Below are 18,986 nucleotides of genomic sequence, written 5' to 3'. Positions count from 1 at the left end.
CATAAGAATGTCTGTGTTCTCGCCATTGTTAGTTTATAGTATACCGTTCTGTGTGTGCATGTGTGTGTGTGGTTTCATTACAAAAACAAACAACAGCACCCACTAGTGGCCCAACATGGTAACTAGACCGGTTTCAGTATTTCTTCCGTTTTCATGTAAACGGACATCGTTTTCAAAATGCTGCCATGTAAATGCAAAACTTTTCGGAAACGAAAACGATCACTTGAAATGTTGTCACATGAACAAGGCCTTTAAAAAAAAACTGTATTTTCTGCAGCAGTGTTTGTCAGAGCTGCTCACGGTCAGCAGACATTTCCTCAAGTGTTGGACCAAAGTCTGCGGCCGCCTCGACCTCGACTCTCATCACGTCCAACATGGCTGGCCATGCCAAGGAGCCCTGCTGTCTCCTGGAGCGCCCCCAAAGTAAATGTGCCGCACAGCTGGGGCAAAATGTCCTCCCGGGCTGTAGCAGTCACACTCCACTGTCTGCGGACCTCAAACATGTTCTGGGTTTGAAACTTCACAGATCAGTTTTCCCCCCAAAACGAGAAGGATGTGTCCCTTCTCTGTGTTTTTACTTGATTTTACAAGATATGTCAAAGAAGGGAGATGCTTTTGAAGTAGCTCCAAGGATTCGTCAACAACACCCAAAAAACAAAACATTTTCCCCTTTGGCATTATGAAATATCTGGCTTTTATGAAGTGGTGTACAGCTTTTATCTGGTGGTTTTGTTTGACTCTGCTGACTCCGATCCAATGCCAGATATGAAGGAAATAACAATGCGAATCTAATACTGAGCGTGTCAACGACGGACGAATGAGAGCTCTCACAGCTCTGTCCTTGTGAGCCAGCGGCCTGGCCGGTTTCAAGATAACAACGCTCATTCGAGAAAAAACACAGGCCTGAACCAGAGGACTCATACCTTGGAAAGCACAAAAGATAAAACGCAGAGTAATCTCGTAAAATGAGTCATGTAAAAAAGAAAAGAAAAACAACTGGAGAAAGAGAACAATAATAGGAGTGTTTTTTCTTTGATCCAGACTTACTTTTCAAAGAGTAAACACACCACTTATGTTACAAGTACAAAGGTTTTTTGCGTCTGATTGGCAGCTATTAATGTCACAATACTTCATTTTCATTCATGGTATCAAACAGCCTCTCGTGTGTCGCATGATTTACAGTAATGAGCTTTTTAATCTGATGCCCGGCGCGTTCCCCACCACCGACTGACCGCGCGTGTTTGTTTCTGATCCTTTCCCCGTTTACATGACAACAGAAGTGATAACAGAAAACTTTTGTTGCATTTTAGGTGGCCGTTTCTATGACAACGATGCTTGGGGGTCGGAGTCGGAACGCAAGTTCGGAAAACAGTTTACTCGGTAGAACTTTTAGAAAACGCTCCAACTCCGTCTCCATTGAAACTCCTACTCCGTCTCCGTGGGAACGGAGGATAACATAACTTTTTGAAAATGCTGCGTCTCCATGGAAATGGTGAACAAAGCAACTTTTTCAAAATGCTCTGGCTACGTCTCCGTGAGAATGAGGGAAAAGAATGCTGCTCCTGTGCATGCACACCATGGTCGTAGCAAAAAGTTCTTGTGCAGACACGTGAGTAGATGAACAATAACAACAATATTTCCTCCAAAGTCCATATTCTCCTGGGACTTGTTTTCCTGCCATTTCAGTGTAAACAGACATCGTAAACACAACAGAATCTGCACACCACTGACTTAACTCATCGGAATGACCTCTTTAATTCCAGCCCATTTATCTATAACTATGTTATTCAGATGACAAATATCGACAGCGAAAAGCCTTTCCAAGCCAGCAACACCTCACTGACTTGAACACCAGTAGAGCTCAAAGGACAAAAGTCTCTCGCCAACCTCGTGAAGAACGCAGAGCTCGAGCTTGTGTGACAGGACCCTGAAAGCAGGAAAAGAGTGTAGTGCTTGCCTGGTCCTGACATGCACATCTATCATCCAACCCAGGTGTAGGGGCCAACTTCTTAATCTCTGTGAGTTAAAGGTCAAGCTGAAGGGTCACTGTTTTCAGAAATTGGAGGAGGTCCAGCTCTCGGAACAGATGGGCCGTAAGCACATTGAAATGACAGGACTTCCCGGGAGAAGCCTTCCTGCATTCGCTTCCTCCTTCATCACAACTCTGACAAGTTGTTTGATGTTTCACTCGGACAGAAGAATAGGAGCTCAAATTTGTAAACCATCCCACCAGAATCCAAGTGGCATTCGAGTGAAGGAGCCATTGTCAATCCCTGTACGAAGTAACCCAGCTGCTACAACCGCGACACCGACAGGCCTGAAACTCCCTTTGTCCTTGACACTTTCACAGTTTTACAGTTTCACAGTTTCAACCAATAAACTTTGGATATCTCATAGACTTCTTGTCAGCTACTGAGACACCAACTCCCCTCGACTGCAACGAACATGCTGAGTTGTTTTAAAAGTTGATCGTCGACACAAGGTTGACAAAAAAAAAAACAAATTCTCTGCAAGGTAATGAAACTGAGTGAATTCACTTTCTTCATAAATAGCTTCAACTAACATTTAAACATGTATTTTTAGCATTTACTACAGGAATGTTCTATTCATGTACGGTTATAGGCAGCAGTGAGGCCAAGAGATTAATGAGGTGAGCTTGTAACCCTTTCTGAGAGGAATATTAAAAACTGTGGCATTCTGCAGAGTTTACGTCAGACGTTACAAACTCATTTAGTGCAGAGTTTACGTCAGACGTTACAAACTCATTTAGTTCAGGAGCCACATACAGACCAATATTATCTCTAACGGGCCGGACCAATAAAATGAGAGCATAAAAAAACCTATAACTCGATGTTTTCCAAAGTTTTACTGCAAAAACACAACAATACATTATGCAAACGTTGATATTTCTTCAATAACTTCCCAAAAAGTACCGTAAAAAAGCCAGTTTACACAATAATATTTGAATTGAAAAAGCAGTTTTTGGCGTTTTGGTTTCTGAAAAGGTTTTGCAATTCTGTGGCAACATTTTAAGAACAATGTTCATTTATACTGAAACTGTAGAAATGCTGAAAACAATCGAGTTGACATGTTGGGCCACAAGATGATATTTTTGTAGTGAAACCACACACACATGCGCACAGAGAACAATACTCTCAAAATATTAACAATGGCAGTACAATGAACATTCGTATGCATAGACGACCAAGTTGGATTGTTGTTACGGTGACTATCAACTATGAAACTACGAAATCCCAGGAGAATGTGGACTGGAAGTCATGACACTCTGGAGGAAAACATTGTTGTTATTGTCCATCTACTGTGCATTTGCAGAACAACTATTTACTTCAGCGGTGGTGCTCATGCACGGTAACATCGTATGCGTTTTCCCACGTTTCCACAGGGACGGAGTCAAAGCATTTTCAAAAAGTTCCACCTTGGGAGCCAGTTTCAAAACGTTGTGTTTTTAGTGACTCCGAGCACCATTGGGATGTAAACAAACACTCAAAACGCAACAAAATTGTTCTGTTTTGACTTGAAATTAAGTTTTCCAAACAAAAAAAGGAGCCATGCTAAAGGCTAAATGCTAAACGAACTCTCAGAAATCATGTTGCTTTGTTTTAATTTTGTTGCCTCCAAAAATACGAAAGAGTTGATTTTGTGATGAATTCTTCAGAAAAGTCACACATGGATGTTTGTTTTCACAAAGTATGAATTAGATGCTAATGCTATATTCCAAGCGATACCTTAGCGAGCAGTCACTGACCTCTGTGGTCTCACTTCTGTTCACTAACGTCCCCAAATCAATGTAAACCCTTCATAAACTCACAGTTCCTCTGCATCTGGCTGAAGGTAGATGTCGTGCAGTAAACGGGGAGCATGTTTCACCACAGCCTTGAGTGTAAATAAGAGGGTTGGTAACTAATTGAAGCGTCATGCTGCCATTCATCTCTTCGCTCCACCATGGTCACGGCTCTCATTGCTGTTATTGCACCGAGCTTCCATCTCTCTTGTCCTTGCCCGTTCCAGGTGTACTCTGCAGCTTTTTCCTCTGAGTGTGTGTCGTAAGGAGATGAATAGGAGAAAAGGCGGATGTTGGAGGATCAAGTGAGTGAGAGAAGCCTTGAACAAGATGAAAACTGAAGATTTCTGTTTTTGGACGACATGTGAAGACTTGGATTAGTCTGGCTTGCCAACTGGGACGTTCGGCTGTTTCGGTTCCTCCTTCGATAATCCCATGAAAATGTACAATCAGAAAGGAAGGCACAATGTTTTTTCCGTGGATCAGGATGGATATTCAAACATACTGTTTGTCTTGTCACTGTATACGAGACGATTCCCCTCCAACTCTTTGTTTGTTCATCATCTAATCTGTCGAACGGGATTTCATGGCTCTGTTGTGAAGTTAATGACTTGAAGCTCTGATCACTCAGGAAACTAAACATGCCGACCCTGTTTACATGACAACACATTCAAGTGAAAACTGAAAACGCTCCTTGTGTTTTGAGTGTCCGTTTACACCACAACGGTGCTCGGAGCCACGGAAAACACAACTTTTAGGAATCAAAGTAGATGGTGGAAAACGCAACTTTCCTGAAACGCTGCCACTACGTATGCTCAAAACGGCCATAGTAAATAGTTCTTCAGCACATGAGTAAGTAGATGGACAATAATAACACTTTCTTTGTGTTTTGGGTGTCCGTTTACACGACAACAGCGCTCAGAACCATTGAAAATAAAACTTTTTGAAAACACTCCAACTCTGTCGTCATGGAAACGAGGCAATGCAAACTATTTGAAAATGTTCGGACTCTGTATATGCGCACCACGACTGTAGTAATTATTTCTTCTGCACATGCTCAGTAGATGGACAATGACAACAATGTTTCCTCCAGAGTGTCATGACTCCCAGTCCATCTTCTCCTGGGACTTTTTGTAGTTTTATTGTTGACAGTCACCGTAATAACAATCCAAGTTGGCCGTCTGTCCATACGAAGGTCCATGTACTCCCATTGTTAATGTTTATAGCGTCTTGTTCTCAACAAACAACCAACAGCATCACCTCGTGGCCCTACATGCTAACTAGATCATTTTCAACGTTTCTGTCTTTTATGTGGAAATGAACGGCATTTTTAAAATGTTTCCGTACAAACGCAAAACTTTCCTAAAAACAAAAATGCAAAAACGAGGCATAACATGGGCCAAAGACTTCTTTAGGACACTTGGTAGTCACACCTCTAGACGACTTGAGTCCCACTGTGACTGGACACTTTCTTTTAGATCTTACAAACCGCTGCCACATGGACTCCAAAACATGCAACAGCAACAACAACGCAGCCCGATGGAGTCATCCACTCAGAGCGGAAACTTCCCCTCCTGGGCGCCATTAAATGACTGAAAGCATCAAGGCCAGCGCGTCACTGAGGAAGCGCTGGTACATTGGCAGCGCTGCGTCTGCCAAAAAGGGTCCAAGGCCTTTTTCCTAAAAGGGTCGACCCATCCAAAGCACACCAGAAAAAAAGCCATTTTGCCATTTTTTTGTTCTGTTTTAACAATGCAGGAGAGTGAAAATACCCTTGCGCTTCATAAAGCATTCACAATACCTAAAACGTCACGTTTCCAATGAGAACTGCGGCACCGAGCAGAGCGCGGCGGTGTTAGTGGGACAATGTGTGGCCGAGCTGTCCCTTCAAGCAACATAACTGAATTACACTGTAATTAAAATAACAGTGTGTAATAATGAGTTCACCCATGGCCAGATGTACAAATTACTGAGCTCCAGTGCAAAAGAGCCGTGCGCTTGTTATCCAGGAATCATTTCCTGCAATCTGCTGCACGCCGAGGAACTGATCTACTCAAGGTTTGGATGAATGAAAATGGACACAAACCAGATAGGATGCGTCGAGGATGGAGCCGGATGGATGGTTCAATTAATACACAATAATGATTCAGGGGGACAAAGGTCTACATTACAAAACCAATATAGAAAATTAAAGCGTTACTGATCAGATTTGAGTCAAAAGTTGGTCATCTACTGTACTTTATTTTCCCACAAAGACTGTTTCAGACTCGTGCCACATGTTCAGAAGAGGCTCATACTATGGATTTAACTCACGACAGATGCGACACTTGCTCGGAGAAGATTTTAAAAACATTTCAGAACATTTTCATTCTTCAAATATTCTTAGGCCCTGTTTACATGATAATGTTTTCAAGTGAAAACAATATTATCATTATCATTATTTTGGGTGTTTACATAGCAACAGTGCTCGAAGTAACTGAAAAAGCAACTTTTTGAAAGCGAGCGACCGGTATCACCCTGCAGGTTAAATCATATCACACAAATATGATTTATCATTCAGTAATATCGTCTGTCCACCAGCTGCAGATCAAACATTTCTGCACATAAACACATTCAGCAGTACGGCATGCATGAGCTGGTCCATATCATTTTATATATGAATTTTCTTTTTAACAATTCATAAAAGATGATTTTTTTCCCCCCAGTATTGTTCTACTTCACAACTTTTTAAAATGTATAAGATTGTTTAAGAATATAAGAATATTTAGGATATGCAGATACATGTGAATTTAAATTAAAACACAGATTATGTATTCTGTATAAATTTAACTATTTATTTATTTCCAAAAACCACTATATTCACTTGTTCTTTATGAAAAGTAACTGAATTAATATTACAAACATTTACTTCTCAAATAAAGCAGAACTGTTGGCATGTGAAGTTTTAAAACAAAACTTATGAAAACACATTTGCATGATTACATTTATTTGATTAATTTATCTCCAATAATCAGTTTGGGGGAAAATAAGTTTTTTGTATCAAATAATGCAAGTAACGAATTAATTGGTTGCTTTTTTTCTATCTTGTCTTATTGTCACTAATAACAAAATACAAAGACAGAAACTAAAATCTTTTAAAAATAGCCCAGTTGTTATTTATATTCTGGCTAATGTAGTAATAATGTGTGAATATCTGTTTTACTGTAATTGTGACTCATTAGATGATTCGTCCGCACCGTTTCAGTTGATTCACTCATCGGTTGATCTGTTACTATTTCACCAAACGCTTCACTTCATAACGCGTTATCCCAACACTGAACCCAACGTCTTTTTTTGGTTTATAAAGTTTAGTCATTTTAAGGCCCCGTCTACACAACAACTTTTCAAGTAAAATCGCATCCTTATTTCATGTTTTCACCCAACGCATTGGAAACTATGTCAATTTACATGGAAATGACAGAAATACTGAAAATGATGTAGTTTTCATGTCGGGCCACTAGTGGGTGCTGCTTTATGTTTATGTAATGAAACCACACACAGGCAGACATCCCAAACACGTTAAAAAATAAAGATCGTATTGCTCCAGTAATGTTATGTTGGCAACTTAGAGGAATTTTCTCAGCTGCACTGATAATTGTTATTTTTACCTTCACCAACAAAAGTTGGGCCGAGAAGGTTATGTTTTTTGGCCGCATGTATTCATTCATTTATTGTTTTTTTATGGATGTGTTTTACCAACTTTTCACAAAAACTAATTGCATGAAATTTTCAGGGATGATTTGTCATCATCCAAAGACCAATCAATCAGATTTGGGGATGTTAACAGCTAAATGTTTCAGATTAAATCCCCAAAAAACTGCGAAAAAATGTCTCATACAAAGAGGATGGAAGAGGCACCTCATGGAAGAGATTAAAGGAAATCAGTGTCTGTTGTCATGAAGACGCTCCAGAGCTAGCATTGACTCGGGTATGGTTTATCTGTGTGCCTTCGCTCAGTGTTTCACCTGACAGGCCAGTTTGCATCGATATGTGGCATTGGCGAAGGTATGCGCTCTATCACGTGCACGTTCTCGTTCTGTTAATAAAGAACCGAAATGAACAAGATCATAAAAGCATCGCACTACTTTTTAAAGCAGTAACTAGTAGTTATTTAAGCGCCGCGTCTGCCTCAGAGTTAAGCGTTTTCTCTGGCCTGCACTTGGCAGTGCCGTCGGTTCTAAAACCGTGGTCAGTTGTGGACTTTTAAGAGACGTTGCACACCTATAAAGTGAGGGCGGGCGCATGGCGGCGGCGGCGGCGGGCTGTGCGTGCGAGGGGCCGCTCATAATGAGCTCACGGTAAACATCGCAGCTTCCCACTAAAAAAGGGGATTTAAAACAACGAATCGTTTCAGAGCCATTAGTCGTCCCACCCGAGGGTCCTGGTTGGAATAATTTAATTAACATACCATGAGGAATTAACCAACACTGCTGAGAAGCGGTGCCAGGAAGGAGAATAAAGGTTTCTGGGGCATGGCGTGCCCACTGGTCCTCCATCATTACTCCATCCCTGAATCACATATTAAATCAAATGAAGTGCTTTTCAAAAGGCTAATTCTGTTTTTTTCACTCCATTCAGATGTTGGTTTGGTGCAACAGATCCATTGATCTCATTCAAGCCTGCCACCATTTCCATGGCGATGTTTCTCAGACTTGATCCCGCCCATAGAGCTGCGCTGAGCTGTAGGGATATCCATCCGTGCACGTGAGCAGCTTCAAAATGGGAACGCTACGACTTCTTTCACACTGACGTCCACGTCCCACATCTGCTATTTCAGGTATTAAACTGAGGAATTCGGGGAATTGGAGGCAGCGGTGGGACTGGTGTTTAACTCAACGACTGGCTCGGCTGTCAGAGCTCCACTAAAGGCCCGTTGCTCCCCCCCCCCCACCCCCACCCCGACCGCTCTCCTCTGCTGCCTGAACTCGGCCTGCAACGCTCAGGTGACTGAGCGGAGCCGGTCGCCCCGAGGAGATCTGCAAGCCGAAAGCCGAGCCGGGACAAGCCCTGACAAAAGCATTAGCTCCGTGACCTCCAGCTCGCCGCCGCGGCCACATAACTCACCCCAGAGGGAGGAGGAGTAGGAGGGCTGTTTGGTCTTTTCACCTCTTTCCCTTTAATTACCTGCGTTTATTCTATTATTTGTTGACACTGTTGCTGTAACATCAGATTAGGATGTTTAGAACTCAGCTTTGTTTGGCCAGAAACCACAACGCTCCCGAGGTTCACAGGTTTGAAGCTGGTTTATTTTCTTTTCCTCGGAGATGTTGAGCTCTTTCAAAGGTTCCCAGGAGCATAAGGCCACGCGACGACATTTGGAGTGAAAACATGTCGTTTTTGCATTTTTGTTTCTGCGTTTACACAGCAACCATTTCAAAACAATGTTCGTTCACACAGAAAAAGCAGAAACACTGAAAATGATGTAGTGAGAATCTAGGGCCACTAGTGGGTGCTGTTGTTTGCCTTTTTTGAAGGAAACCGCACACGTTTTCAAAAAGTTGTTTTCTCCCGTTTATACAGAAACAGAATCCGAATGTTTTCAAAAAGTTGTGTGTAGGTGCCGTATCTTGCAATGTTTATGTATATGTTGTTGCTGACGTCACTTATGGGTTTGTCACGTCATATGGGTGGAGCTGGAGTAGGCGGATGAGGAGAGGGCCTGAGTTGGGATTGTGTATTTTTGTTCACCTTAATTCGAGCGTGATTAGGAAAGTAATTTAGACCGTATAAAACGTAACTTGAAACGTAATTAGATGGTATTTAGGCCGTAATTTAGAGCATACAGGAACGTATTTAAATCGTATATAGAAACGTTACGTAGAATTTATATTTTTTGTCCACCATCCTTACTTGCACTGTTTTGTCTGCCTGATGTATAGTATGTATAGTTGAAAATAAACCTGCACACTTCTGGACGGCACACAATTTCAGTGTCTCTTTAACTATTTTTGGTCAGAATTCACTTCTGTGTGTTCTTCCCACAGATACGGAGTCAAAGCATTTTCAAAAAGTTGCGTTTCCAGTAAATCCGAGCACCATTGTTGTGTAAACAGACCTCCAAAACACTATGAATCTTTTTAAACACGTTGTCGTGTAAACTGGCCATTAGAAGGCAAATATTTAGCAACCATATGGCAACTGATGAATTCCAGTATCTGCGATATTTTTTTTTTAGATAATGTATATTTCCACCAAACAAAAACTCAAGCTTGAATGTTTCATTTTTTTTTTTCTTTCACCTGCTGTTTGCAGACGTGGGTCGTTTTGCACATTCAGTCAAAAATATACATTGAAGGTGAGACGAACATGTGTCATCGTCTGCTGAAAGAGGCCAATGTGTTCTCCAAACCGGAGGACAAAGTAGGTCATTCGCGACTGCCTTCTTAAAAAAAATAAAATAAAAAAAATATGCTCCGGGAGCGGTTTTCTGATCAAACAGCCTCGTCAATACAGCTTTGAGCGTCCCAAACTGTCACCAAGTGTCATTAAAGAAACGCCAACATTAGTGTTTCTGCAGTGTTTTGAGGTTTGCTCACCGAAGCACAAACCAACATTTGTACCTTTATGTTTAAAGTTAAAACTAACAGGTTTATTAATAAGCTTTGGCTGCGTTCAGACGGAGTCGGGCTGCAGATCACATTCTTCATGCTAAGCTACGATAACCATATGACAAAATTACTTTAAATTTAACAGCTATTGTGGTACTAGTTTACCATTCCGGCCCACTCAAGTTTAATCTGGGCTTCATGTGGCCACTGCTGATCTTTAGTCTCTAAGTTTTCTGAGATCCAGTTACTTTGTTCAGAGCTCAAAATGAATGAATAAAATATGGAATTTTCTTTTTCTTTTTCTCCACTCCGCAGAGTTTATATTCTGCCACATTCAAATAAACAATGGAAAAGTTTTATGAGCTTTTAGTGGAAAGAAGCAGACCAACGTTAACGACAGAGTGTCATGCGCTCGGCTGCCAGAATGTTAAAATGAAGCATTAATAATCCTTAATGTGATATTTATACGACAGTGGTCTAATTTAATGAGATATTTTATGTTTTGTGTTGAATTCTCCATCTGTTGATTGTAGTTTTACACAGATTTTATGTTCATGTCGCGCTAATGTGTGACTGGTAAAGAACACAGAATACACAAATATGTCATTTTGGCAAACTTTCCGTATCACGTTTTAAATACACACACACACACACACACACCTCATGATCTTAATTAAACGTGAGATATGTAATAATGTTTATCGACTATTAAGTAAGTGTTTTTGTCATTTTTGACGATTTTTATTTGACTCCTCGTGTCACAAATAATTGAATAGGTTTCAATCAATTCAACATTTAATGAGTTAATCGTGCAATTTTTGTGAGTTGAACGCCAGAAGTTCACTGTGTTTTGGCCGATGTGGATTTCACCATAAGGATAAAACTGTGATTAACTGTGCAGCACTAATGGAGACAGAAGAGTGAAGAGTGATTTCTCAGCACCTCTAGTAGTGGAAGTAACCAAGTACAAATACTCAGATTACTACAATCGAGCAGTCGCTTGGGGTACTTTAATGAGTCTTATTCTCAAGTATGGAATCGTACTCATACTTAATTCACATCATTTAATTATTACTTCACTACTTTATTATTTAAATCTAAGGGAAAATACCTGAAGCTGGGTGTCAAACATAAGGCCCGCGCGTCAAAACAGGTCCGCCAGAGGCTCCAATCCGGCCCGCCAAACATTTCAAAGAAAACATTACTTTCTTTAACATTAGTCTGAAAGTCATGCTGTCAAGGTGAATTCATAAAAACACCCATAATGCAACAGCTTTAGGAGGCGTGTCGTGGACATTTCACTGTATTTTGCACCAGAAGGTTTCATTGAAATTGGCTTTATGCTAAGATTGTAGTCATTTTCTGTAGTAATTGTTTAGTTTTGTGAAAATATCAACATTGTAATCACATATAACCTACGCCAAAGCAAAGACAAACTATAAAGATTAAATTTAAAGGTTATTGTGGCACTAAAATGTGCTTGAAGGGTCAGTGCAGTGTTGTGCATTGCTTTGAATAGAGGATGCATATTTGTAACAGGTGAAATAAAATCAAATGATTAATACTGGTGATTAAAAAACATTAAATGTCACTCATATTCAGTAGTTTTTGAAATACTTTGACTTAAGTATTTATACCAGCGGTTGCATTTTCAGCCATGTAACAGTCGTTGTACCTCAGTGTTTGTCGACTTTCTCTTTCTATTGCTGTTCTTGAGTAATTTTGATCGAATTTCAAACTTTAAGTTCATTAAATTGCACTATCGTAGAATTTACATTTACTGTATTACAGTACTTTTAAAATCATATTTAGATGAAAATACCTTGTGCACATGCACAAGTACAAGCGTGAGCCATGAAACAAACTATGGAATTACAGATACAAGCACACTGCAAGGAGGAGGAGAGATATTTATAACTGATCAATTAAACCACAACCTATTGGTTATTATTAGAGGTTAGAATACGACTTACTTTTTGGAGAAAATTATTTTGCAGTTATGGTTCAGTATTTTTTTACTGACATTCAACAGTAGTTTAAATTCATCAAAATATCTTTTTATTCCTGTTTTTGCTCCAGTTTTTAATCAAAACATGTTTCCACTTCAGGTCAAAGTAAATGAAAAATAAAGTGCGTGTGTGTGTGTGTGTGTGTGTGTGTGTGTGTGTGTGTGTGTGTGTGTGTGTGTGTGTGTGTGTGTGTGTGTGTGTGTGCGCGCGCGCGTGCGTGCGTGCGTGCGTGCGTGCGTGCGTGCGTGTGTGTGTGTGTGCGTGTGTGTGTGTGTGTGTGTGTGTGTGTGTGTGTGTGTGTGTGTGTGTGTGTGTGTGGTCCTCCACGGGCCATAAAGCAGCAGCAGACTGCGCGCAGCCTAAACATTCCTGTGTAATAACTCCGGAATAAACAACTCTGCTCTTCCAGCTGAGGAGGCTCAACACTTCAACACTTCAACACTGAACAACCTGAACTCGGAATCTCATCACATTCATTCCGAAATCTTAATTAATCTATAATCCGACCCGCCGAACCACGCGCAGACTCGGTCAGATCGTCCAGTTAGAGTGAATTTCCAGGGACTTTATCTTAATATCTTAATTTGTAGTAACCAGCTGCTGCTCTGCTGCGCTCGCAGATAACAGCACGAGCTCCAGACTGCTGGAAATGCACGTGAAACGCTGTGATGAAAAGCGCGCAGAACTTTGCGTGACTTACTTCTGCCGCGCTCCTTCATGAAGGCGATGAGCTCCTTGTAGTACTTGTGATCGTCCTCGTACGGCTGAGCCTCCACCGTTATGTTCATCTCCTCCTTCAGGTTGAGGTAGATCCCCTCCGACAGGAAGTAGTGCGGCCGGTCGTCCTGCCGCAGGTCGTGGAAGATGACCACGGCGCGCGACGTCCAGTTGAAGTGCGTGTGCAGCGCGTTGGCGAAGTCCCCCAGCTTGGTGGTGGACGGCCCGCTGCGCACGATGGTGCGGTACTCGTCCCGCTTGTCGAAGCCGTACGCGGGACCTCCGGCCGTGATGAGCGGCAGCTTCCAGTGGGACGCGAAGCGACCGACGGAGGCCAGCGGGTACACGCACCCGGGCCCGATGAAGGCGTCCGGGTGGAGATACAGCTTGGCGTCCACCGCCACCACCTGCGCGCGGCTCTCGGCGCACGAGCCCGCCACGGGGTCCTCCGTGCTGTAGTTGAGGATGCTGATGGAGCGGCCGAGCAGCAGCTGGTGCTTCGGAAGGTCCTCGTGCGCCATGAGGATGGCCGGGAAGACGCGCGGCAGAGCCCACGGGTACTTGAGGTGGTTGTCCGGGAGCATCACAGCCACAGTGATGTTGGCCCCGCAGCCGGGCGCGAGGCAGCAGCAGAGCGCCGCGAGCAGGCAGCATCCAAGCGCGCTTCTGCGTCCCATGTCGCGTCCCGGGGCGGTGGAGGGCGCACCGCGTGGAAAGGAGACGCGGCCGGCGGAGGCACCCCGGCACCGAACCATAAGTCCCGCACACACTCGCTCTCTCACGCCTTCTCTCCGCTTCTCCCTCAGAAGTCGCTTAGAGCGGGTAAAGGCATCGTCCCGCGGAGCCGGGCCGGCCGTGCCGTGCGTCCCTGCTGCGTAAAATCCACCTGAAATCAACTTGTAGTAGTTCCCAGAGCGCAGCGCGGCGCGGTGCGGTCCTCTCCTCGCACTGAGTGATAACATGCACTCAGATGACTGTAACATAAATCAGAGCAGCCCTCTGCTCGGCCCCCACACGTCACACACACACTGCAAGAAGTGCGCACTCACTCCGCCGTCAGTAAATCAACACTTCTGATCTGCGCCGTTCACACGTCTACTCTTTTCACTTAATTAAGATGATTCCGCATAATCTGCCTATTCTTTCTCACAAAACATGGCAGTCTGGTATTTATTATAAACAACAACAGCAACAACAGCAACTAAATGCTAAATAATCTGTATGAAATAACTGTAAGAGGAGGAACAGATTGAAAACAAGGATCCAAGATGATTAAGTTTTCATATAAAGAAAAACTCACATCACAAAGTAAATCGAACTCTTCAAATTACATGTTTAATTCTTTAAAGGCCTTTTGCAGCGTGCGCGGAAATAGTCACTGCAAAAAGCTAAATACGTGTCGCCCCCTGTCGGAGAGTCCTCGTGTTGCAGCAATAAACAGCTGGAAATGGCTTTAAAGGGCTTTAATGGGAAATACATCATGTGTTTCAGATTTATAGTTTTATCACGAGGTGAATATTCTGTGTCATGTGGCTGCATGTTATCTATCTATCTATCTATCTATCTATCTATCTATCTATCTATCTATCTATCTATCTATCTATCTATCTATCTATCTATCTATCTATCTATTTATTTACCCACCCACTCACTCACCCACCAATCCATCCATCCATCCATCCATCCAAAAGTGTTCATCTCTCTCTCTCTCTCTTTATATATATATATATATATATATATATATATATATATATATATATATATATATATATATATATGGTCAGACAGTTTATGTAGCAATTTTAATTATATAAACTCATATATAAAATGCAAATTAAATCAAAATACACTAATTTTAAATCTATTTTACATGTTCAAAGTTAGAAAGTCTGTTGCTTCCAGCTGGAAAACTGAAGGTATTTTTCTGTGTCAAAACCAAGAATGACTGTAAAAGAACTTTTACATTAACACTATTTCTAATATTGATGCAAAATGTGTCCGTGAGAATTAAAAACCATCATATTGTGTGTTCAATTCAAGTTGAGTGTTGTGTTTGATCTGATGTAGTTCTGGCAAACTAAACTTATTGCAGGTGGTGTGGAGGCTGCAGGTTCACGGTTGGTCCTCAGGGAACTAAACACCTGTGAGGCGAACGGAGGCGTCGTTGATATGATTCTGCTTTAGAGGAAAGCTGGATTACTCATATCTCAGAACATGACAAAGCTGTGAGGTGGATGTTTTCACTGAGTGAAAACCCTCAACTGCTGACTTTAGAGTTGTTGCAACAAAAAAAAAAAAGAAATCTGAAAAAGATGAATCATGAACGAGTCATTCAAGGTGCGGCAGCGTGGGCGAACGGCTGCAACAACTCTGGAGAACTCTTTTAATTTGGCTTAACGTACGTGGTTACTCTTTACAAACATCTGTTCATGTCTGCTTTTGACTGCTGGAATGGGTGCTTTATCTGGGTGAAGAAGAAGAAGAAGAAGAAGAAGAAGAAGAAGAAGAAGAAGAAGAAGAAGAAGAAGAAGAAGAAGAAGAAGAAGAAGAAGAAGAAGAAGAAGAAGAAGAAGAAGAAGAAGAAGAAGAAGAAGAAGAAGAAGGTGTGAACATCAAATGACCTCTGAATTTTGGGACTTTTTGAACAAATATGTGGAGCCAAGACCAAGAAACATAATAATAATAATAATAATAATAATAATAATAATAATAATAATAATAATAATAATAATAATAATGCCAGAAGACCTAGGACACGCTGGAGCGACTATGTCTCTCGGCTTGCCTGGGAACGCCTTGGGGTCCCACCGGAAGAGCTGGAAGAAGTGTAGAACCTATAGACTGCTGCCTCCGCAACCCGGCCCTGGATAAGCAGAAGAAAATGGATAATAAGAAGAAGAAGAAGAAGAAGAAGAAGAAGAAGAAGAAGAAGAAGAAGGATGCATATTTATTTTACAATCTCAAAGTGCTGCAGGAAAAATTAAAAAGGTATGAAAAAGAAGTTTAATTATTTTGTTCAAAAAGAACACATACAAGATAATTAAGAGAGGGCTTTTTTTAAAGGGCACAGAAATGCCTCATTGGATCAAAGGATGGATGGATGGATGGATGGATGGATGGATAGCCTGTAGCATGCATTGCCTCCTCCAACAGTGAAATGACGTTTCTCTGAATGAATGAACTCCCGCTGACTGACCGTGGACATCCTGAAGTCCTCTGGAACCGCCATGAGTGGACAAACCTCTGAGAATGTAATGAAACGTGACTCCCGGCTCAGCTCAGCGCGTCTCTGCAGACTCCACGAGGAAATGACACGTTTCAAAGACCTGCAGCTGAGAGAAGAGGAGCAGGAAGCTCTGCCCTCTGGTGTTCAAACGCAGCTCTCCCTCCCTGATGCGCCTGTCCCCGTGTTGCTTCGCTTCTCACTCAACACCTCAAGGTTTTCAAGTCAAATGTTGGAATCAAAATATGTCTGTGGTGCTTCGTTTTAACAACTGAAGACTTTTTCTATGGACCTTTACATTTATTTTAATATGACTTTTTTTGACAGATTTTCCACTGTAGCAGGATGTTTACTTATTTTTTCCTTCTTTTTGCAATTACAATGGTTTCTGACGTTTGGGAGTAATAGATTACTCTGATTGAACATGGTAGTGATGCTTCCTGTGTTTTTTTATTTTTGCAATCTTTACTGCTTATGCTTACAGTCATAGGAACATCACTGTGATTCCTCACAGTAGAATAAAGATCACTGTGATTCTTCATAGTAGTAATAACATTACTGCAGTCTTCTACAGGAGTAATAGCAGAGTGTCCCTGTGGTATAAACATTATAGGCTTCCTTCACGTCAAGAATCACCGATGTGATAAACATCACTGTAATAAACATGGTAAACATCACTGAGTCTTCAACGTAAACATAACTGTTGTTACTCACAGTGGAAACGTTTGTATACTTCAGTCGGAGAAACATTTTGGAATTTCTTCACAGGAGAATAAACACTGAGAATCACAGATGTGATTCTTCCCTTCAGTATAAACAAAACCGTGATACTTCACAGTGGTGTATGAGAACGGTTTTGTCTACAAAAAACCTTTAATGTGATATTTTAAAAAAAAAATTTATTCCCTACTAATATTACTGTTTCTGACATAAGCCAAAGGCCGTGATAAAATCATTGACGTATATTTGTTTGTCTGTCTTCTACATCAAAACTACTGCATGGATTTTGCCGAAAATTTCACCACAATTATATATTAGACCATGGAGGAGTCTATTAAATTCTGGAAGTGATCCGGGTCAGGATTTCCTTTTATAGGCTTTTAAGGAGAACATCAAAACTACATGACACATTTTCACCCACTGACTCCTCACAGTAGTTCAACGAGTTTAGTGATTCTTCATAGTAGAATTAACATCACTATAGTAGTAGCAGAAGAATGATCCTCACTGTAGTATAAATGTAACCGATTCATCACTGTAGTACAAACATTTCAGTTTTCTTCACTGGAGAATAAACGTTCCTCAGCAGAATCATTGTGATACATTGAATCACTGCACACACACGTATTTTGATGTGAATGAAGGGCTTTTATTTCCACACAAGCTTAACCAGGAGGGACATGGAATAATGTATAAATCAGACACACGAGATGAGACAGAGGACTAGCTTCATATAACCCTGATATAATGACACAAGAGAATATTTAGTGTTAAAACTATTGTCAGTTTTTACATTCATGTTTCACATTAGTCCTTTGATTGAGGCACACACGTGCAGATTTATTCGTTTCTAGTAACGCCGGTCAGAATCAACTCCTTTAAAATCAGCAGATTATCCGAGCCGGCGGGAGGCTGGTCCACATCCGAGTCCGTCCGTCCGTCCAAACAGCCACGGCCTTCACTCCTTCAGCCAGCTGAGCAGCTGAGGTGTGTAGTAGGTGATGATGATGTCGGCTCCTGCAGCACAAGAGGATGAACAACACACTTTTTTTTTTTTTTTTAAATTAAAAAAAAAAATCTAAATGTGTTTAACTTTTTGAGATTCACTTTAATCCATAACACTCATTTGAGCCGGTTGTGGCTTCATGTTTGACTCCTCGACTTCCTGCTGGGCTTCTTCTCCCTTCCTGCCTGACAAAGCTTCCAGCTTGGGTTGGTTCAGGTCAATCTGAACCACTGAACCACTTTCTCCGGTCGACAGCTTTAGACAGCAGGAAGAGCTTATCCAGACTCTATTTAGACATTTTCAAGCCATCACTGCATGTCACGTCTGCTGTCGATCTGTCCTGAAATCTGAACTGTCTTCTGTTCCTGCTGTGAGGCTTCAAGTGACAAATATATTGTTCCTCTTCACAAATAGTCCAGACCAAGTTCTCCATCCTGTTCTCTCGCTCGTCTGAATCTGCTGAATCAGCAGTCACCGCACACTTCAAGAAAAAAAACTGAATTGAGATTAAAATTTAAATGGTAGAGAAAGTTAGGCATATTATATTATATTTGATATAACAAAAGAAACCAGAATACAAGGTGACATTGAGTAGTAAGAGTACGTTTGAGAAAAGTAATGAAGGAAACGTTTAAAATCTTCATTAAAAGGTAAAAACCTTCTCATACTATCGTCTCGGTTTGGGCGACATCCAGGAAAATAAAGTTGTGTTTATTGGCCTGCGCTTGAGCCAGTCGCAGCTCAAATCAAGATAAACCCAATGCACAGATCATCAGTGCCGACCGATGGTCACTATAATAATAATAAATTTGTAAATACACTTTACATTTAAACAATCTCAAAGTGCTACAAACAAGTGCGATTTTAAAGGTACATAAAAAACACAGTTTATAAAGTTTAAAGGTAAAAGAGTTCAAAAAGG

General features: G+C 41.4%; 2 protein-coding genes across 2 annotated transcripts in view; both read right to left on the bottom strand.

Annotated features, from left to right (window-relative positions):
• Positions 1-14,156, bottom strand: part of npr2 (natriuretic peptide receptor 2) — a 90,468-nt gene extending 76,312 nt beyond the window's left edge. The window contains exon 1 of the mRNA XM_080476713.1: positions 13,099-14,156. Within this exon, the coding sequence (XP_080332839.1) occupies positions 13,099-14,098 (1,000 nt within the window). The 5' untranslated portion in view covers positions 14,099-14,156. The remainder of the gene's footprint in view (positions 1-13,098) is intronic.
• A 3,717-nt stretch (positions 14,157-17,873) lies between these two features.
• The window catches only part of alad (aminolevulinate dehydratase), a 6,150-nt gene continuing 5,037 nt past the window's right edge, over positions 17,874-18,986 (bottom strand). Inside the window, 1 exon segment of the mRNA XM_080476514.1 lies at positions 17,874-18,075. Coding sequence (XP_080332640.1) covers positions 18,017-18,075 — 59 coding nt within the window. The 3' untranslated portion in view covers positions 17,874-18,016.

The sequence above is a fragment of the Lipophrys pholis genome (assembly GCF_963383615.2).
Source record: "Lipophrys pholis genome assembly, chromosome: 12".
NCBI lineage: Eukaryota > Metazoa > Chordata > Actinopteri > Blenniiformes > Blenniidae > Lipophrys > Lipophrys pholis.
Note: the sequence above shows the minus strand (reverse complement) of the source record. Positions and strands in the feature narration are given on the sequence as shown.